Below are 21,880 nucleotides of genomic sequence, written 5' to 3'. Positions count from 1 at the left end.
TATTTTATTATAAGTGATTAATTTTTTTTTAGCGTAAAATTAAAGAAAATAATTTATATCAAATTAGGAAAATAAAATATAATAAATAAAAATAGAGTAAAGTATGAAAGAAAGTAAAATAAGAAAAATTAAATATTTTATTTTTAGTCAAAAATGGAAATCAGTAATGGTAGTTTTGATCACGATATTAAAGAAAATTATGTTTAAAATTCAAGAAATTAGGTTTTTTGCTTTGAAAAAATAAAATGAGTCAATATAGGTGTAACATTCTAGAAATAAATACTCCATAAGTAAGTTTTAAAGGGGCGGAGGGAGTGTTAATTTGTGAACCAATCGATTATACAATCATGTGTTTTCTGTAGCAGTTTATTTTCCTCTACTGAGTTTTGACACTTTGTGCTTCTTCGTCGCCAAATTTGTGGGCGTTTGCGGAAAGGGACGAATTAAGTCGCAACAAACACACACCAAATCCATCAAGCTCGATCGAGCGACATGATATAGCCCAAATTATTTGATTATTAATTCTAAGGGGAGGAGAAGGATTAGAAGAAAGTCACTGCAGATTAATTGGATTTATTTTCCAAGATTAGATTGGTCAGTTGGTATATTAGAATTGATCAGGTGGCATAGAGATGTCAAGTGCATTTTTTCTTTTGTTGTAATTTAATATTGTAATGATGTCGTTTTGATAATGATGAGATTTAATTGCTCACTGCTCATTCGATTTTTCAGTCTCGCCAAAGCTTTTAATCATTATCATGGGTAACTTATACTTATTAGAATTCGATTATATATAGTCACTGATTTATCATTTAAGCAACCACCCTATATAGATTTATTTATACAAAGGTCAGGAATATTCTTTGCCTATCTCGGTTGGTTAAAGCAGGATGGTCCACTTGTTATACTCTTCTGTTGCATTTACTGATGATTTGGGCCTATTGATCAATTTGTAGGTAAATGAGACGACTATAGTCACGTTCGTTACTCTTTTTTAAACAGGAGTCGCATTCATTACTATTTAAAGATCATATGAATTCGTCTCATCATTAAATAATACTGTACATATTTCCTACAATCGTTTTCTTCATCTCCCTTTACATATCTATCGGAACAGGCACATTAACCTAATAGTTCAAGCTAGGTGTATCTAAAGTCTCCATCCAATTACTTTCACATATTAATCCTAAAATTGAACGTAATGAGACGGGGAAATGATATTTTTTGCGTTTGAATATAATTTAGTTTATTAAATTTCTAAATTCAATCTTATGGCTAGCTTGCTTATATTCCTTGGAATCTATAATATCGTATTTCCTTCAAATTAAACACAAAAAATGCCATCAATAAAACAATTTAAAAATATAAATTATATAAAGAAAAAATTGTCATTTAAATAATAACTTTTGATTGACTTATAGTGAATTCTATATAGTATAATTTTTAAAACTAGTGAATTAAACCATAATTTTTGTACCTTTCACAACTGTCCATACTCCACACAATTATAATTTCGTTGAAATTTGTCATTTAAATCATCATTTGGTTGACTTCTGGACAAATTTGACATTATATAATAGTAATATGATCGATTTCTAGATGATTGTTATGTGTGCGATGAAGACAGAACAACAAAAGTTACAAAATATTCATCAAAATTTTAATCGTATAGGCCAATTGCAAAATGTACCAAAGTTAAGGTTTAATTTGCAATTTTTGAAAAATACGAGACTGACCAAAAAGTTAAATACAAATTATTTAAATGAATTTACACTATGGTATCAAAGTTCCGTATCATACCATGAATCAATCAAAGTCAAACCCCCGGATCGGAACTAATGTTTCATTAAACGTTTCTTTTTGTTTGGAGTACTCAACTACAGTACTTTTTAGTTCCATTTATTGAGCTCCTTAGACTTCAATTATTTATGCAGTTTCTGTTAAGATTATACTCCCTCCATTCCATGGTAATAGAGGCGTTTCTTTTTGACACGAAGATTAAGAAAAATTATGTTAGGTGAGTTAAGTAAAAAGAGAGAGTAAAGTAGAAAATAAAAAAGTTAGAGAGATAAAGAGAGAATAAAGTAACAGAGAGTAATGTAGGTGTGGAAAAATGTGTTGACAATTTCTAGAAAAGGAAAATGACCCTATGACTACCAAAATGACAAAATGACTCTATTACTATGGAACGTACCAAAATGGTAAAATGACTCTATTACTATGGAACGTACCAAAATGGTAAAATGACTCTATTACTATGGAACGGAGGGAGTATTGTGCAATGTACTATTTCATACAACCGTTGGTAAAAGTAACTAAAAAGAAAATCCATTAGGCTTCGAAAATAATTGAGGACGAGCATAAACAAAATAAAAATAAAAAAAAATACTGGTACTAGTATTTTTTATCACCAGAAATAAAATTTAATAGTAGTAATTATTTTAACAGTGTCCTTCCGAGGTTTTCTAAGCATGAGATTGAATTTAAGGAAGTCTCATTTTACATTTTTAAGTTTTTTTTTAATAATCAGAGTTAATAAGTCTTTTAGTTCATCTATTATAGGAATTAATACAATTGTCTTACCTTTATTTTTAGTTTTACTTTACCTAGTAAGTTAGGAAATATTAGGGGTGGGAATTCAAGTATCTATGGATATCCGATCCGAAAAAATCGGGTACCCAAACTCAAAATCTTCTAAATGCATACCCCACCCAACCCATTATATTTTTCTGGTACCCAAATACCTGTTACGGGTATCCAAACCCGATGATTGGGTACCAAATACCCGATTCTTTACATATATTAATAATTAATAGTAAAAAATTAAGAATGAAAAATGATTTAAATTTTTTAAGCTAAAATTCTCTTTATTCATTGAGAATATTATATTTTTATTTTTGTTTTGTAGGCTTAATTATGTCTTTTTATGAACTTAATATTTGCCGAGGGAGACCAATGACTCACTGAGAGGCGACGACAGAGAGTATAACTCTCTGTAAGCGGCAAGGGCGGACGCAGAGTTATTTATCGGCAGGGGCTGAGATTACTAGATTTTGTTTTAAAGTATATTTTTGAATAATTTAGATTATTTGTAGGGACTTTCACATAATAATTTACACTATATTTAATTAAATTTTTTAAAAAATAAATAGAAAAAGATTCAAAAAATGACATCAATGAGCGCTTAAGCCCCTCCCCCTTCTCACTTGGGTCCGCTCTTGGCAGCAACTAATAGATACAAATACTTGAAGAAATGAAGAGAATGAGAGTAACGTCACTTTAATGGAGAGTTAGATAATTGACTTATTTATGAATGTTTTAGAAAAGTAACCTAATTAATTATAATTAAGTAAATACTTTATCCCATACCCAACAACCCTAAATGGCTAAACCTAATTAAAAAAGTACCCTAAACAGTAAATCGGGTATTTGGGTAATAACCGATACGCGATTGAGTTACCCAATACCCAACTTATCTTAAAATTTATTACCCGATCTCATACCCAATCCCATTTTATTGGATATCGGGTATCCAATACCCGGCGGGTATCGAGTCGGAAATGGATAAACCCAATACCCAATATCCATATTCCCACCCCTAGTCAGGATTGATTATTTCTTATAAAACTTGAATATTTTTCATTGTCTTTTGGTTTTCAAACTTCATTTGGAATCGTTACAGAATATTAAATTTAAATAAAAAGAGTTATAAACCCTAATTATTAAAATAAAAATAAGCACTTGTTAGTACAAAAGTTAACTTATTTAACGAGTATTAATTGATGCTTCAGTAAAAAAGTAAATTTTGAAATCGTCAAAATTACTGCGAACTTAATCACTCTAAATTTACTAAAACTTAATTTAAAATCAGTGTTGCAGTCAAATATAGTTATATAGGACATATTCAATTAAACCAATTTTTTTTTTCTTTACTAAAAAAAAAAAACTTAACAATTCAACAGGATTCTGCATAAGCGAGTCAAGCTTAATCCCTTAATTAATGGTGTCGGTTGAGATCTCAACCAAGGAGAGAAAATAAGGGCTGGCCTGGAAGTGTGTGAGAGAGGTGATTTTATAAAATGAATTATGCTGGCCTGCTGTAAAATTACTAACCTGAATAAAGTCGTGCTTTTTTTTACAATCATAAAATTTTGTGCGAAAACAGCTTGGTTATGTAAGATTAAAACTGAGCAAGTGAATAACACATGTACAAACATTGAAAATGGTTCCTTTCACTAACTATCTAACCATCCTCTCCCCTCGAAGAAGACAAAATAAAAAGAATGGAGGAGGATAAGAAAAATAAGAACATCTGTGGTTTTCGTTCAAAAAAAAGAACTCTTTTTTTTTATAATTTATTTAAATAGATCTTGATATGTGTAGCTAGAGACAAGTGTTTTCTTAGGACTGAATATTCTAACACAAACTTGAAAGACATTTAGAGAAGAAATGAAAAACAAATAAAGCTATGGATTAATTGAACTTTATGAAATGAAAATTTTGTCTACGAATGAAGAAATCAACAACTTTCCTCTCCCTCTTTGAGAAAAAGACAGAAACCAGATATAACTACGTTAGGGTTTATCCCTCCAAACACAAAAGGAGAGAGAGAGAGGGAATGAGAGAAATTCTCATTCTTGATTTGTTTTCAAATTAATAATTTCCCAAATTATCCAGACACACACCACGCCTTTGCAACTTACCACCAATAAATCTTTCATTTCCGCCTCTTCTCAAACAGGAAAGCCACCACCACTCACATACAGCTTTCAAAACGAAAAGGAAATTAGGGCTTGTAGGGATGCAGAGAATGGGAGGTCGGGATTAAATGAGGATTCATCTCATCAAAGGTTGGCTGGCGTCGGAATGAAAAAGCCGTACTGAGAGAAAAAGAGAAGGTGTGAGGGTTTCTTTAAGCAGAAAATGAAGAAGGAGAAGCGGACACGAAGGTGACGGGGCCCCTCGCTCATCATCAGACTTCATTAACTGCATCATTTCTCGATTCCGAAGCCTCTTCCAAAAAAGGACAGATTTATGCTTTATTATACTAATATAATACCAGCTTTTTTGGAATATAGGAATAGGGCACACCTACATTTACAAACCACTCACGGCCGCCCTTTGACTTGCCATGCTCTTCTACACGCTAATTACTTTCCCCTTCTAATATGTTATTGTTTTCACAACTAATTAGGGAAAATAGAATTATATTGTTATAAACATTTGCTCAATATTTCATTTTAGTTTAACTCTGATTTTAGGAAAGATGAACAAGTAGGTGATATAAATTTGTGCAATATTTCTTACTTGGCACACAATTTTATGCATAATATTTGTTTTGGGAGTTAAGTGGAAAAATAATAAAGTAAAAGAGAGTGATGTTCACTTAAAATGTAGTGTTACTTAAAACGGAACAAGGGAAATATATACATTTTGTCCAATAATAAAAATTCATTTTTTGTTGGATCCGTCCAATAGGAGTCTAACACATTTTGCATTTCCATTCGTCCGACAATTTGAGTTTCATTGACCTTTTTCATCCGTATTTTTTAAAAGAGGATTAACAATAGTTCTTCATCTATCCTCGTGTTGACTCAAACTTCTGATCTATTAGTTAGAGAGGAAACATCTTACATACTTTTCACCTTGTATGTCTTACGACACGATGTACCGAAAAAAGACTCCTAATTTGAATTCAAAAAATATTAAATTTACAAAAATATGAGTGAAACGATTTAGTGGATGAAGTTGAAGTAAAATGTAATATTTAATGATAAAATAAAAAAATAAAAACATCTAATAGTGAATGAGAGAGTAATTAAATACTATGTACTATATATAAAAGTATACACACATAATTTAATTTTTTTTCTATGTATTACACTAATTGTTTTGAAATTACTTTTTAATATCCCATTTAAATCTTTTTTGAACAATATTTATCTCTTTTTTTCTCTTCGTTAAAATATTTAATCATTAATCTTTCTATTTTATTATAATCAACAAATTAATAAAAAAATCTCATACTCCTCTGTCCAAAAAAAATAGACTAGTTTTGTCATTTTGTGTTGTGCACCAAAATTAGATTAATTCTAAAAATGAACAGTTTTAAACCAATACTAACCTAACTCTACACATCAATCTAAATGTGGACCACACAATCCACTCACACTATTTTCACCATATTTTCTCTGTTTCTCTCTTACTTTACCAATTGCGAATTAAAACTCGTGCTATTTATAATTTTGTCTATTTTTTATTGGCGGAGAAAGTATCATTTAAAAAGGTGATCCTTTTTTAATGGAACGAAGAAAGTGTTTGTTTGTTGAGAGTTTATAATCGGGTCCAATCCAAATCCAGTCTGTAGCCTTATTCATTTTCTTTCATAGAGAAATAACATTTATTTATAAACTGTACCACTTAATTTCAATCAAGATAAAATTATACTAAAATCGTTAATGATATAAATGGAAACAAGTCTCACTTTTTTTTAACGAGAATTGTCGTTTTTATTTGAAACAATTGTCATGCTTTTTTTTTTATATAAAAATTTCAATTCTAATTACATGAAACTGTCACTTTATGTTTAGAACAACAATTGTGGCCTTATCTTCAAAATAATTACTAGTATCTTTTTTAATTTATCCGTAACAACGACCAAATAGCTTATGATGAGTAGTTGGTGTTACTTAACTGTTTAGCGACTTATATCGACAATAAATAATACTCCCTCCGTCCCCTATTAGGAGTCACTCTTTGACCGGGCACGGGTTTTAAGAAATGTAAAGAAAAGTTGGTTGAAAAATTTTAGTGGAATGTGAGATCCATTTTTTTATATTGGTTTTATAATAAAATGTGAGTGAATTGAGTTAGTGGAATGTGAGACCTATTTACTATTTATGGTAAAAATGAAGTGTGTGACTCTTAATTGGGGACGAACCAAAATGGAAAAATGTGACTTTTAATGGGGGACGGAGGGAGTATCTACTAAGCTCAGACTATTAAACTACATATATAACGTCTAATCTCCGGATCACACAATGTCTATTCATATTTCATGACTGTCACACGTTTCTATTTTTTTATTTTTTATATACTTAGAAATATATTGATGAGAATATTGTTCTATGATCGAAGACACCTTACAAAAAAGAACCAAACTTATAATTAGTAAAATTTCACCAATGCTCTACAAATATTGACCAAATAATGTACTGTAGCCGAACAGTAACTTAGGTTTGGTTGATGGTAATATCAACTCAAATTTTACCAATTTATACAATTGTAAGGGAAAAATGGATTGTTTTGAAAGGGATGGAAAGAAGAGTACACTCTCAAGAAGTCCTTCTCAGACAGAGACGCTTTCTAGATTTAAATATGGAAACGGACAACTTTACTATGGTTTCAGTACTTGAAACTGTTATCAGCATCCTCCACTCAGAAACCCTCTCTTGCTACATCTCCATCTTTCCACGTCCGATTTAATTCAATTCGCAACTATAAGGGTTTCCAATTTCCATATCTTTGTCGATAAAATCCAATGTAACATCTTGCTTTTCTAATCCCACCAAAAAAGAACAATGTTCACCAAGAATAATGCATACAATTACCCATACCTCTCCAATCCTCGTACCTCCGCCGCCTCCCTTGTCGGCCTCAATGGCAACGACGTCTTGCTCCACCACCACCACCACCACGACATGCTCTTGGCCGCCAATCAAGAGCTCTACGGCCTCAGCAGCGACCCCTTGGCCGCAGCCAAAGCCTGGAAGAAGGACCGCCACAGCAAAATCGACACGGCCCAAGGGCCGAGGGATCGGAGGGTTCGCCTCTCGATCGGAGTGGCTAGAAAGTTCTTCGACCTTCAAGAAAATCTAGGTTTCGACAAGCCGAGCAAAACCCTTGATTGGCTCCTCACCAAGTCCAAGACTGCCATCGAAGATCTCGAGGAGACGAGGGAGAGAGCCGCCGCAGCAGCAGCCGCCGGCTCCTCCGAATGCGAGGTTGATTCCGGCGAGAATTTGAAAGTGTCATCAAACAAACTGAAAGCGGTTTCTTCGACCAGGGAGTCGAGGGACAAGGCGAGGGCGAGAGCGAGGGAGAGGACGAGGGAGAAGATGTGCATCAAGAAGCTAAACGAGACCAGAAACATCAACATTAATGGGGACTTCAACTTCATCAACAAGATAGCTTCCACCAGCGGCGGCGGCGGCGGCAACATCAATCTCGGATTCCATTGCCACCCAACCTACGAAGTCGCAGCTGCAAATCATCACGACCTAATTCAAGAATCCATTGTGATCAATAGGAAAGTGAAGAATCCGATGGGATTTCAGCAGAATTTGATCATCTCCAGCTCCAACTACGGCGTTCCTGCGCCTTACAATGCCGCCGCCGCCGCTGAGAATTGGGACAGCATCTGTGCCATTTTGGATCAGCACAAGTTCATCAATAAGTGGGGACAAAAATCAATTTCCAAGAATCATTTTGGAACTCTTTTTTTTTTTTAATTTATTTTTGAGATTGTGGTTGTTTTTGTTTTTGTTTTGCAGCAATTTAAACAACTAGGAAAGAAAGAAGAAGATAATATTGAGAAGCAACACTAGCAGTTGAGCTCAGGATTGTTGAAGATGTTTTCACCTTGTGGCTTGAGGCATATATGTAAGTTTTTGCTACCTTATTTTTCTTGAATTTCTCCCATTGATGTAATATGGTTGTCAGGGCTTTATAAAACAATTTAATCTACTATTGGATTGATAAATGTTGTTACCTAGCTCCTTCTTTTGATTACATATATATATGTAGTTAGGTTTATACCTAATGGTCTATAACAAAACATATCGGATAATATATTTCTCAATCTCATGCCCACTTATTTGCAAATACAGTTGAGAAAATTTTCAGGATATTAGAGCAGAAAATGTTTGAATCAAGCTTATTGCTCTTAAAATGTGTATACGTATATGAATGCACAAGCTCAATTATAAATATATATATAGGTTTATTTAGCTATAGCGTATCCCATTAAGAAAAAAAAATTAAAAAAGATAATGATCTTATTTAGAAAAAAAAGTTAGTATGATTGAAGTCCGAAACTTTTAAGGGAATCGAAATGTTCAACCAATATTATGAATTAAATTACTTTGCTTTGAAGTGGTATATTGCTTCTAAATAAAATTATTACTGTTTCAACTCACTAAAATCTTTTATAATTACGCCAAATTTAACTATTCAGCCAAGTTTCTGCAGTCATTCATGAATCTGACTACTTTATTTGGAAGGGAGTTACTCCGTTTGCTAAGCCTTCTGTTATTTTGAAATTCATGTTTATTAAGTTTACACCATAAAATCGTAATTAAATCATGTCCATTTTACCAAATACTGTGTGACTCTGTAAGAAATGGAGCATTAGTTATATGCGAGAATACTTTTTGTGTACTTTAATAAGTTTATTTTGATATCTAGAGGTTTTAACTTGTGAAGGTTGCGGTGGAGAGTGAAAGATAAATTTATATAAATTGTACTAAGTACATACATAATGCTCTTTAGTTAGGTTCTATTTTTAGTGATACGAGTATATAGTTTTGAGTATTTTTTAACACTAAAACCATTGATTTGGAATACGCATTAATTGACATACTACTTAATTAAATTATAAAAAATATGAAAAAATATATTTTAAAAAATAAGCATATTCCTTATAGAAATTGAAATTATATAATAAAATTGTATAGTTATAATGATAAGTATTTTTTGTGTTATCTTTTCATTTTTCTATTATATTTTAATTTACTTCTGAAGATGAGTATTTTTATAATAAAAATATGCTCTATTAAGCAATATCTATTCCTTGATTAATATTCCATCCGTCCCATAAAAATATATGCACATTCTATTTTCATCCGTCCCACAAAAATATGAGCATTCCATTTTTGTAAAGTTATCCCGATTTATTTCCCCTCTACATAACTTATTTACAACTTATATATACTACTATTAAACACTACTAATAATATGAGTCTCACTATTCACTAACACTACTCTAACTACATTTCTCCTCACATATCTTAATTTATCAATTTTGTCTTAATTTCCGTATCATATTAATTGTCCATATTTTTATGGGACGGAGGGTGTATGAAGGGTGATTAATTAACTGAAAATTCAATTGCAATGGAAAGATTCAGTTATTTTTTTTGACATTATAAAAATGATAAAATTATCTTAAATATGTAAAGTTATACCCAGTAAGTAATACTCCCTTCCACTTATAAATATTTGTGTTGTATTTTTGGTTCTCTCAGTATTATTTTACTTAGAAAATAAAATCTTCTTAATTTAGGTTCCGAAAACAATGAATCAATCAGCTATGATAGAATGAAGGGAATAATTATTATTTTTAATTATATTTATCTATAAATATTTACATACACCCATTTCATTACATCACATAATTGTCTTTCGTTTCGTTTTGTTTCGTTCAACTTCTCTTTTTTTTTCCCATCAAATTCACCACAATGGTTCCAAACAACTTCGATCCAAAATGTCCTTTACGAAGTACAATTTCATAGTAATTAGTTTCTTTGAGTCGATCCTACAACAGAAAAAATGCTAATAAACACACACCAAAATTAAACTATTTGGGACGTTTGATTAATTACTTATGAAGAAGTATTTTTTGTGCATCATATAATTCAATCGATCACTACAATGGAAATTGAATTTTAATAATAAACTTAGTCCTGATCATGCATCAATATCATCAAAAAGAAAGTTATGAATTCTCGAACTCAGATCTAAACTCATCGCAGTTACAAATTTGAAAAGATCTACATCACATGGTATAGAGCTGCTTGCGATTAATAAGTGTATAAAGATATCTTTATATAAAGATTAGTAATTAAGTTGCAGAGTATTTCCCTCCCTAATATAATTTCTTTCATTCACACATTTTTCGTACTTTCTTCTTTTTTGTTATTTGTACAAATTTGTCTGAAAATTATAAAATAATAAAATACCAAAGCATAGAATAGGGCCTCGGAAGGAAAGCAAGAAGCATGGACAATCATCTTCATCAAGTGTTTCGGAAACAACTTTTGCAGATGACGACAAATGGAAATTATGTCCACCAAATGTCACTCAGTTCGAACCAAACCTTGTATTATAATGAAATATTTTTTACACATATAGTTAGTGTTAATCTTAAATGGTGTAGCTAAAAGTTTCGTTTTGCAAATGCGATGGTATCTGTGGGTCTATTTCGTTTGGAACTCTAGGATATTATATTTGGGAAAAGTGGAGTAGCTTTGTGTTTATTTTTATTTATTACTAAATCCGTTCCACAATAAAAGTCACAATTTGTTATTTCGTATGATACAGGAAGCAGGCTTGGATTATTATTATGTATTGCAATGCATCATGGTGTTGAAATAAAAGAAAATAAATTTAATATTTTAGTAAAAGTATCTTGATGTTATATAGTATTCTCAGGAATTGTGTATAGAAAATCTAAATAATTTGTAATAGAATTATCTAGATACAGACTTGTCACGATATAGATATTATGTAATAAAATATTCAGATTTATATATATAAAAATCTGGATTAGGGTTGTCAAATCGGGTATCCGTGGATACCCGACCCGAAAATTTCAGGTACCCGAACCCAAAAAACCCAAAAACAGTTATTCGATACCCGATCCGAAATTCCAATCGGATACCCGGATATCCGACTCGGGTATCCAGTCCCAAAAAATCGGGTATCCAGTCCAGATTAAAAAAAAAGTTGGATCGTCAAAAATTGGAACCTTTTGATCAGTGTAATTGTGTGTAACCTCCTACGAATCTCCGAGAGCCCTTCAAAACCAGTAGGTTCTCTGTGAGCAATATCCTAAAACTCTTTGCTTGATTTCTGCAATTGAGAATATGGTGCCACACACATAATCTCACCTTCTGACATCAACTATCAAAGAAAGCTTATCTTTCCACATAAATATTTTTGTGCAAAACTCACCAAACACAGAATCAAAAGCTGGAAGAAAATCTTGCGAGGAGAAGAGGCAACATATTGTGTGGGTATGTGTGGAGTTTGGGTTTGAAATTGGAACGCTAACTCAATTAGAATTAGGAGTAGGCATTTTAATTTTTAAAATACAATTAATTTAATAGCCGATACCCGAAAATCCTAAAAATCTAATACCCGAGCCCGATCCCGATACTCGAAAAATCGGGTATCTGATATCCAATTACCCAATTTTTCGGGTTTGGATAGCGGATATCCAATATCCGATATCTATTTTGACAGCCCTAAATAGAATATAAAAGAATAGAGTAGAAAATTATAGAATATAGAAAGAATGCTTATATATATAGGTGTGTTAGTATCATTTTGCTTAAGTTGAAAAGTTAAAAAGTGAAGTGTATCTTAGTTTGCCAAAATTACCAAATCTCCCAAATCGATACCATTGTCCTCTCACCCAAACTATATTTATCCTTCCACATATCTCTTGTACTCGACATGGTGCCATATTTCACAACAATGGCTATATAGGTGGGAAACTGAATTATGTCAATCAGTTCTGTAATGATAATCGATCCACATCGTCGATTATAAGAAGAACAATCGCAAAAAACATGAAATAACAAATGAACCAACAATTTTTCATGGTTTGGCAAGTGCCTACATCCACTGGAGAAATAGATTGGATGTTTTATTGATCGAATCACCAAGAGAGCTATAATATCCATTCTCAGAATTCTCTTTATGTCAACTTTAGTCTTTTATCTCAAATCTGGACTTAAAACCATGCTGATTTCATCCATAAGCAACCAACATGTCATCCACGTATAGTAAGAGATGCTACTTGCTTCTCATTTCTTTTTTTCATGCAAACATGATGAGCGAGTTTGTTCCTTCTGGCAGACGTGCACACACTGAGATTAAAACAAGTAGCAAGTAAACGGGTCTAGTAGATTTACTAATCCGACAGGTCTAGCAGATCCCGAACCTATTCGGGTGTCGTTGGGTGCACTTTCAGAACTACTATAAAAACCTTAACCCACAATACTATTGGCTAGTACATGAAAGTAAGGATCGATCCCATGAGGATTGATGTGTTACAAAATGCGTTTTGGATGTTTTGGAAAGGATTTTCGGCTGCTGCCACACAACTCTGTGGATTAAGTTAAATCTCCTAGTCTCAGCAGAAATTTGAAAGACTATTCTATTTAACTGACCTAGCGGACAAGAACAGTACAAACGTATGCATGAATATCAGACGTGAGCAAACACTTTAATCTAAACCAAGCAACTGAAAAACACCTGCCATAACAACGATCATGATGAACCTTTCCCGAAATAGCCAAACAATATGTAAAAGCAAGTGGGGACCAACTTCCCTAACTAACCTAGTGACCGAAAAGCTGTGAAAACTAGAAAAAAAAAAAACAAAACAAGGTGTAGATCTGATCCCAACACTAACTACTTCATCTTCTTCATGAATCCATCAAAAGAAACAGAACATTAAACACCATTTAAATAGAGCAAACCTCATATCAAGACATATACATGAAATTCAAGCATGAAACTACCGGATCTAAGCTACTTGACCAAGCAGCATTGAGAATGAAAAGTAACAAGCCATAATCATGGAGAATTAAAAACAGAGAAGATCAGATCCGCCAACTCAAATTAAGATTCAACCCAAATCCTCCAGATCTCAGTATCACAACGTTCATATCCATCCTCATCAACTCAGATCCACAAAACTAACTTGATTCCAATCGATTCTAACACCCAACATCCACTCAATTGCTAAAAGCATCCAAAATAGTAAAATCCAAACATCCATAGCATGAGAATAGAGGAAAATCAACAGAAAACATCCATAGCATCGGAGACAAGTTCAAAACACAAAGATTCAACGCTGAGCTTCACAACTACGAAGTTCACGACTGGAAAAATCCTTGAAAACAAAAGATTATCCAACAGAAATTAAAGAGATTGCATCTTCGCTCACTTGGGACGGTATTACACAGCTAAAAACGAACAAGAGACCACCACAGCAGCCAGGACTTCACCCCATAACCAAGTGTGCAGACAAAAACTAGATTTTGAAGTGATTTTGAGCTCTTGGGAGAATTGAGCTAAGAGTGAAGTTACCTCTTGTTTGGATATCCATCCCTTTATATAGGTGAGGCTCTAATCCCAAGGGCGTCTTCTTGCTGATTTGACAATTGTACCCCTGAAAAGAATCTTTAAAATTTGCTCTTTTGCTCCCATTCTGCTCCTGTCGCCATCTTTCTAATTCTCATAGGTCCGTGCGGCGACTTCTGGTACTTCACTTTAAATCCTACTCGATTGCATCTGCTAGGTCAATTTGCACAAATCCCTAGGTCTGCAGATTTCTTACGCACCTAAACTTAGAAATACATGTTAGCTCCCCGAAAACACATAAATTTACCCCATAACCAATGCATGAAATGAGCCTTATCAATACACATATATCACACTTTGATCTCTCAAACACAATATTTAACATATAATAATCAAACTGCTTGTCCCATTTTCTGTTGAATTGTTTTAGCCCATATAGACCTCTCTTTAATAAAAGGTTTGATGAATCCCTAAGATTGCTCTATGAATATCTTTTCTTCAATATCACCAAGTAAGAAATCAGTCTTCACATCTTATTGTTAAAGCTCTCAATCATTTTGAGCTACATTGTAGTCTATCCATTGTCTTTTATATCATTTAGCTAACAACATGACTTTATATTTTACTTCCTTCGTCCCTAAAAAGTATGCACTATTTCCTTTTTCGTCCGTCCCCAAAGAGTATGAACTTTCAACTTTGGAAATTCTCTTCTCTCTAATGAGGTGGGACCCATTCTCCACTAACAATACTTAAAAAAACTTTCTCTATCTATCTCTCTCTTACTTTACCAATAATGCATTAAAACTCGTGCCGAAACCAAAGTTCATACTCTTTGGGGACTGACATACTTGGATTTTACATGGTTTTAGAGGGTGGTTTTGTATGAATTTGATCATATTCTGTCTATTATTAGGTGTGTTTATATCTACTTCTCTTTTATGTTGGTATGTTGACCATTTTGTTAAAAATGTGTAAAAAAGGTACAAAATAAGTTGATGTGCAGCAGCCTTGGTTTGAGACAATTTTACTGGAGAATTTGAAGTCCAATCAGCCTCTAATGCATATCATTCTCTTTGTCTTTAAATGAGATTCACGTGGGTATCTTAAACGCCTCAATCGGAGTCCCATAGAAGAAGTTATGGCCGTTTTACGAACATTGCGCTGTCCAGAAAATCTAACGCGGCCGGGTGAATTATGACCCTATAATTCCACCCGGCCGGGTGGCCTGCTAAAGCTGGCGAAATTCCAGAAACTTTCACCCGGCCAGGTGAATTTCCAGTGGATTAATTCCACCCGGCCGGATCCGACAATCTGACATTTTTCTAAGTAGAAACGCAATCTTTTGAGGAGAAAAATAAGATGGAAGAATTAGATCAATTCTAGGCATTCTCTACAAGCCGCCAAACACCCACTCTCTCTCTTGGAAGAACTCTTTGAAGAAGATTGAAGATTCAAGCTTCAATTCCTCCGCCAATTGCAATTCAGATCATGATTTCCAATGTTTTTGCTTAGTTTCTTTTTGTTTTCTACCATGAACATGAGTAGCTAAACTTTTCATGTAGAATTCTTGGTGAAGATGCATTGTTTCATAGATTTAATCCTATTGACTTCATTTTTATCTTGCTTTTGCAATTGTTTGAATTATTCTTATGCTTTTTCCTAACAATTGTTTGATCACCAATTGGGAGTGTAGGGTTTCTTAGAGTAATCGGGAGATGAAATATTTAATCTTGAAAGAAGAATAATTCACACCTTAATTCAATAAAACTCGAGAGAGTTGAGGTTTTTGAGTGGGATCTTTAATCTAATCGAACTGTTAGGAGTTAGGTCTAAGAATTAGAAGGGGACTTCAATTATTACACCTAATCTACGGATTTCTTGTAACATCCCGTGTTTTCGTGCGCTAGTTTTAGAGTATAAAAAAAATTGACAAAAGGACGATTGGAATTAAAGTGCAAGGAAATTTAAGTTTGTAAATTAAAATTATTGGAATGAGGAAAAGAGAATAAATTAGTACAAAGTACAACACAAGCTATACGAATTGGATACATGGAGCTATAAGTGAGATTTCTTTCAAAGATACATTTCTATAGTACAAGATCTTCTACTCTTTCTCTTTTCTTCCCCATCCTTCTCGAATTTGGCATCTCATAAGACTCCAAAATTGGCAGCCAATAACACCAAGGATCTTGCAAGAATCTAACACCAAAAGGATTATTAGAAATAGGCTTCACAAAGACTCAAGGTTGGAGACTTCTCCAAAATAGCAAGTATGACCCAACTTACACCAAAATGGTATACAATTGGATAAACACAAGGAAGAGATAAGCTGGCAGCCCCAAATGTAGGAGTCTTTGCCCCCAAGATTTGCTCAATTAAGTAAAGAAGCATGGTGCCAAGAAAGAGATGGAGCTGGCAACCAAATATGGGAGTCTTTGTCCCCAAGTCTCCAACACAAGAGGCCTATATAAACAGCTCCATCTCCCTTCCCCTCCCCACTCCTTTAGACACCACAAATTCACTCAAAATCAAGGAGTGCAGCAAGGAAATGAGAGGAGCAAGAAGGCGAGGAGAGGCAGCGGCGAAGCGGAGGAACAACCGCGAACCGAGAGGATTCACCGAGTGAGGTAATCCCCTCGACACCATTCTCGGCATCACGTTAGAACGCCACGAAATTTCCAGAACTTAGAATCATAGGCAGCATGCTCACGTAGGACAAATCATAGCGATAGGATCAACGAATAATCAGTTACCATAACCAAAGAACGATTCCAGTAGGCTCTCAAAGAATTAGATGATAGGATTTGGGATATCCTTATGCAAGATCAAAGCTTGAACATCACCAATAGTCAAGAATCGATTTTACATAGTTTTGCTAAATAAACCCACGAATTGAACTAAGCAATAGAAGGCGGAAAACTTAGCTTATAGAGAGATTGTCTGGCGGTGGTGCGACGGGAGGCCGAGAGTTCCTCCGTGACGTCGATGGAAGGCGATGAGTAGCAGCGGAGTTTTGCCGCAGGCGAAGCTGCAGCTTGACGGAGAGCCGGAGGGCGAGACGGGCAGCGATCGGCGAGCCTGCAGAGACCGAGAAAGGGGCTGCCTCGCACGGTAACACCTCCAACCCCGGAGTACAACCACGGCGATGACCGTTTCCTTCGGAGACGACGACGATTTTCGCAGAGAGAGAGAAGAAACGGGAATGGTTGAAGCCGCCGCTACTTCTCCGATTTCGAATTTAGGGATTTCTAATTTGGGGAAAATTGGAGAGGTGAGGTAAAGAAGGGATGATTGAAAAGGGAGGCGTAGCCGGCGACGCTCCGGCGACGCATAGGAGCGGCGAATTCGCCGAGAAACTTATGGGAGTGAAGAAGCCGCCGCTGCTTCTCTACTCTTTTGATTAAGGAGTTTAAAAAGAAATGAGATTTGGGGGAGAGAAACCGATGGTGGAGGAGGAGTATATTGGGTCTTTGTTGGGCCTATTCCATTACTCTTGATTTAATGCTATTTGGGGCTGATTGTGTTTAAGCTTTGGGCCAGAAGGGAGTAAATAAAATAGAGTTGAGCTGGGCCTGTGAATTAAATAGAAATTGGGCCAAGTCCCATTTGGTTAATTAAAATGAATGGACCGATGATTGGAAATATTAAAGTTTGAGACGCGAAAGCCGACCGGCGTCGCCCCGCGACGCCATGGGCGGCCTTAAGAAAATTCAAAGAAAAGATTTAAGAAGGGATTTTCCAAGAATCCTTATTAAATGCTCAAGTAATTATTTTAAAGATAATGGAATTTCTCCGAACTTAGTAAAGTGAATGAATAAATCCTACGACTTAGTGAAGCCCGAGAAAGGACTAGAGATCCTATGAGACAAGACTAAGGATATAGGTGCTATGCCATAGGGTGCATGCATTCATCTAAGGAGAAATAGTTCAAGTACTAATTAGTGTGTCACACTATTTATTTTCAAAGGATAAATTGCTCGAGGGCAAGTGAGGTCAAAGCGAATAATCGAATTGAAGAATAAGCATATCAGGTGGGCTTTCTTTTAATATCCAGCACACTAGTGTGGATATAAAGCAAATACATTTGAAGTTATGAAAAATCATCTTTTCTCAAAATGGAGCTATGATTCTTTTCAAATTGTTGTCATGCCATAAATGTTTTGTTTTGATGAATGTCATGGATTGTCATGGATTTACGGATGGAATGGATTCACGAATGGAATGGATTTATAGATGGAATGGATTCACGAATGGAATGGATTTATAGATGGAATGGATTCACGAATGGAATGGATTTATGAATGAATGGAATGGATTGATGAATGCATGGAATGAATTTATAATGGAAATGGATTTATGAATGAATGATGAATGATGAAAGAACCTAGTCTGTAGTCGAACTTTTAGCTCCCAAAAGAACTTAGTAAGCTCGGGCCTTTTAAGAAAACCCCCGTGTGTTACTGTGATGGCTTGACAACTATATAATGTATGTTTTGTTTTCGGCACGTGTCCACTGAGTACTCCTGTACTCAGCCCTGCATGTATTTATAAATGTGCAGGTTGAACGTCAAGAGGATGGAGTGATGATCGGAGTCGATGTTATCAAGTTGATCTCCCAACGATTCGTGTCTTCATACACGAAGTCGTTTAGTAAGGACTTATTCCGCTGTGCTTTTTGAAGTGAGAATTGTAGAACCTCACCATCAACTCTGATTTATTTGAGGAGATGTTTATTCTATTTTCAAGACCATGTAATGAAATACTTGGCTTCTTTGATATAAATTGACTTGGCCTTTGTGCAAATTCTCAAGTTCGAGCCCTTTTTCTTTCCCCGCTTCTTTAATCCCTCTTATTAGTCGCGGTTTACCCGTTTTCGCTATCATTTGCAAAATGTGGTCGTGACATTTCTCACCTCAGAAGGGGGTTTAATCTATATTTGTATTGATTCAACAATTCTAGAGACTTTAAATGGTAAATCAGTTTTAATTGGGTTAGAGCATCCACAATGGCGGCTAGCGCACCGGCTAGCCGATTCGCGTCGCTAACCGAACCATTGGAACCGGCCAGCGGCATTTCGGTGAAAAAACAAGCGAGCGCACGCCGATTTCCAGTCGCTGGCCGCCATTGTGGCGTGGCGATCGGCGAGCGATCGGCCAGCGCAATTTTTTTTTTTTAAATTTTTTTGAAACACTATATATACGCGATTTTAGTTTCATTTTCATTTGCACCACTTGTTTTAACGAGTTTTCTCTCTCTCTAAATTTCTGTACAAGAGCAACATCGAGCGATGAGTAACGCGGGTGGTAGCAGTGGTGGTAGTGGTGGGGATGTTGAGGAGTACGAACGGCGGATGAACGAGGCTATGGAGGCCTACATGAACCGCGAGATAGAGCGTTACATGCAAAGGGTCGAACAGCAGGCGGTACCTCGCCCTCGACCCGTTGTCCACCGACGAGCAGTGATTGATCGGGATCACGTAGCTGCACATCAGCGGCTATATGACGACTACTTCGCTCCGGACCCGCGGTTTAACGCAAACATGTTCGGGCGGCATTTTAGAATGTGCAGGGAGTTGTTTATACGTATTGTTGACGCTTTGGAGCGTCGATATATGTGCTTCCGCTTCAGGCACGATGCGGTAGCTGGCAGACCCGACCACACCCCTATTCAAAAGTGCACGGCAACAATCAGGCAGTTGGCCTACGGAGGCGCGACAAACATGTGGGATGAGTACCTCCACATCGGTGAGACGACTGCTCTGGAATGTCGAAGTTTTTCTATCAGGGCGTGATTACAATTTTCCGTGATCGGTACCTTCAAAGCCTTACTCCCCAAGATTGCCAGGATCTGATGCGGATGCACGAGGAGCAGCATGGGTTCCCCGGGATGTTAGGCAGCATAGCTTGTATGCATTGGGAGTGGAAGAAGCTGTCCAACTGCCTGGAAGGGGGCCTACACGACCGGCTACAAGGGAAAGAATCCCACGATGATCCTCGAGGCCGTAGCTGATTACCGGCTATGGATCTGGCCTGCGTATTTTGGGGTAGCCGGGTCGAACAACAACCTCAACGTACTCAACTCGTCGCCCCTCTTCAACGAGAAGTGTCGGGGCATCGGTCCGGTTGTCTCATTTGTGGCCAACGGCAACCGGCATGATATGGGCTACTACTTGGCGGATGGGATATACCCTAGGTGGCTTGTCTTTGTGAAGACGATTAGGCACGCAAATGATGACAGGAAGGCCTACTTTGCGGAACGGCAGGAGTCGGCGCGCAAGGACGTGGAGCGCGCATTTGGTGTGCTCCGGTCTTGATGGGCGGCAATTAAGGGTCCAACGCGTTTGTGGGATGTCAAATGCATTGCTTGATATAATGTACGCCTGCATTATCATGCACAACATGATCGTCGAAGACGAAGGCGTACAACTGACTAATTGGGCCAATGACGATACTGATGCAGCCGGTCCAAGCCACGACGTGGCCACCCCCAACGTACGAAGGGGGGTACCTCACGATGAAGCCGACCGTTTCCAGGCACATGCCGACATGCGTCAAGTTGATGCTCATATTCAACTCCAAAAGGATTTAATTGAAGAGTTGTGGGCACGGAAAACTGCACGGCGATAGTTTTTTCTTTATTATGTAATTTTTTTTAATGAATGTACCTTTTTTTAAATGAAATTAATGAATTTTCCCGTATATGTCTCGTAAATTTAATTTCGTAATTTATCATAAATTTAATTCCGTAAATGTAGTTGTTTTTGAATTATTTTTATTGCGGCTAGCCTGTGGCTAGCCTTAGGCTAGCCTATTTGATTAAAATGATGATGTGGCGGGTGGATTTTTAGTGCTGATGACGTGGCAGGGAGAGAGAGTGGCTAGCCTTGACTGGCCTAAAGCCATTGTGGATGCTCTTAGGCTATGAGTTGTGCATCAGATCCTTGAATTCTGCATATTTCTCTATCATTTTCTACAACTTGCTTCTTTGTTCTCTTGTGTAAGTGTTTATTTCAATCTCTGAATTTATATGCTTTTAGTAGTTGTTAGAAAAAAACCCCAAAACTCTTGATCGTCTGGATAGTAATTGAAATTTGTTCGTGGTACTTAGGTTTACACTTAATTGTCTCTGTGGGATACGATATACTCTTGTTTGTTGTTTGCTACGATAACCCCGTACACTTGCGGGTATTATTTGAGTAAAATAAAGTTGAGTCCGGGACGGAGTGACATTTTGTTATTCTCTGATGCCTCTACCTTCTTTTCATAAATCCTCTTGCATTACTAAAATTATGTTTTATTTTTTCAATAGTGAGTTAATCTCCTCTTGCATGACCTTGATCTACTTATCTCTTTCTCTAATTTTAATAACTCCGCAACTCAATATGTTCAATTTCTTCAGCGGCAAAGAGAGCATAATACACACACATATGCAAAAAAAAACCACATTGCACCCCTACACAACACAACACAACATATGCAAAAAAAACCCTAAACACAACACAACACATTGAAGAACATGTTTATCATGGTATTTATGATTGTTGATTGTATTTTTATAACCATCATGAGTGCTAGTTACCTGAACTGCATCTAACTTATAGGAGAGTTTGCTAAAATAAATTTAAATTATGAATTCCATGAGTTATGCCTAATTTAGTAGGATTTGCTAAAAAAAACATAGTTTCAAATTATGTGATTAATTGATTTTTGCAATTGTTATTACAACT

The 21,880-nt window shown here is 35.6% G+C and overlaps 1 protein-coding gene and 3 long non-coding RNA genes across 4 annotated transcripts; 3 read left to right on the top strand and 1 right to left on the bottom strand.

Annotated features, from left to right (window-relative positions):
* Nucleotides 1-7,498: 7,498 nt before the first annotated feature.
* Nucleotides 7,499-8,715, top strand: LOC125192438 (transcription factor DICHOTOMA-like). The gene is made up of 2 exons (XM_048090008.1): nucleotides 7,499-8,455; nucleotides 8,553-8,715. The coding sequence occupies exons 1-2, from the start codon at nucleotides 7,581-7,583 to the stop codon at nucleotides 8,566-8,568; spliced, it is 891 nt and encodes a 296-aa protein (XP_047945965.1). The 5' UTR covers nucleotides 7,499-7,580; the 3' UTR covers nucleotides 8,569-8,715.
* A 7,431-nt stretch (nucleotides 8,716-16,146) lies between these two features.
* Nucleotides 16,147-16,582, bottom strand: LOC125195798. Its single transcript, XR_007171784.1, has 2 exons — nucleotides 16,441-16,582; nucleotides 16,147-16,353 (listed from the first exon to the last, which is right to left on the bottom strand). It is a non-coding gene; the product is annotated as an uncharacterized LOC125195798 (long non-coding RNA).
* Nucleotides 16,583-16,665: 83 nt separating this feature from the next.
* LOC125195799 lies at nucleotides 16,666-18,957 on the top strand. Its single transcript, XR_007171785.1, has 3 exons — nucleotides 16,666-16,781; nucleotides 18,122-18,185; nucleotides 18,714-18,957. It is a non-coding gene; the product is annotated as an uncharacterized LOC125195799 (long non-coding RNA).
* Nucleotides 18,958-21,006: 2,049 nt separating this feature from the next.
* On the top strand, nucleotides 21,007-21,392 carry LOC125195800. Its single transcript, XR_007171786.1, has 2 exons — nucleotides 21,007-21,150; nucleotides 21,262-21,392. It is a non-coding gene; the product is annotated as an uncharacterized LOC125195800 (long non-coding RNA).
* Nucleotides 21,393-21,880: the final 488 nt, after the last annotated feature.

This window comes from Salvia hispanica, chromosome 6, assembly GCF_023119035.1.
Source record: "Salvia hispanica cultivar TCC Black 2014 chromosome 6, UniMelb_Shisp_WGS_1.0, whole genome shotgun sequence".
In the NCBI taxonomy this organism is placed as follows: domain Eukaryota; kingdom Viridiplantae; phylum Streptophyta; class Magnoliopsida; order Lamiales; family Lamiaceae; genus Salvia; species Salvia hispanica.
The sequence above is the reverse complement of the archived record's forward strand: the minus strand, read 5'-3'. Positions and strand labels throughout refer to the sequence as shown.

Coding starts and splice junctions, on each gene's coding strand:
- LOC125192438 (XM_048090008.1), top strand. CDS start 7,581: ATGTTCACCAAGAATAATGCATACAATTACCCATACCTCTCCAATCCT.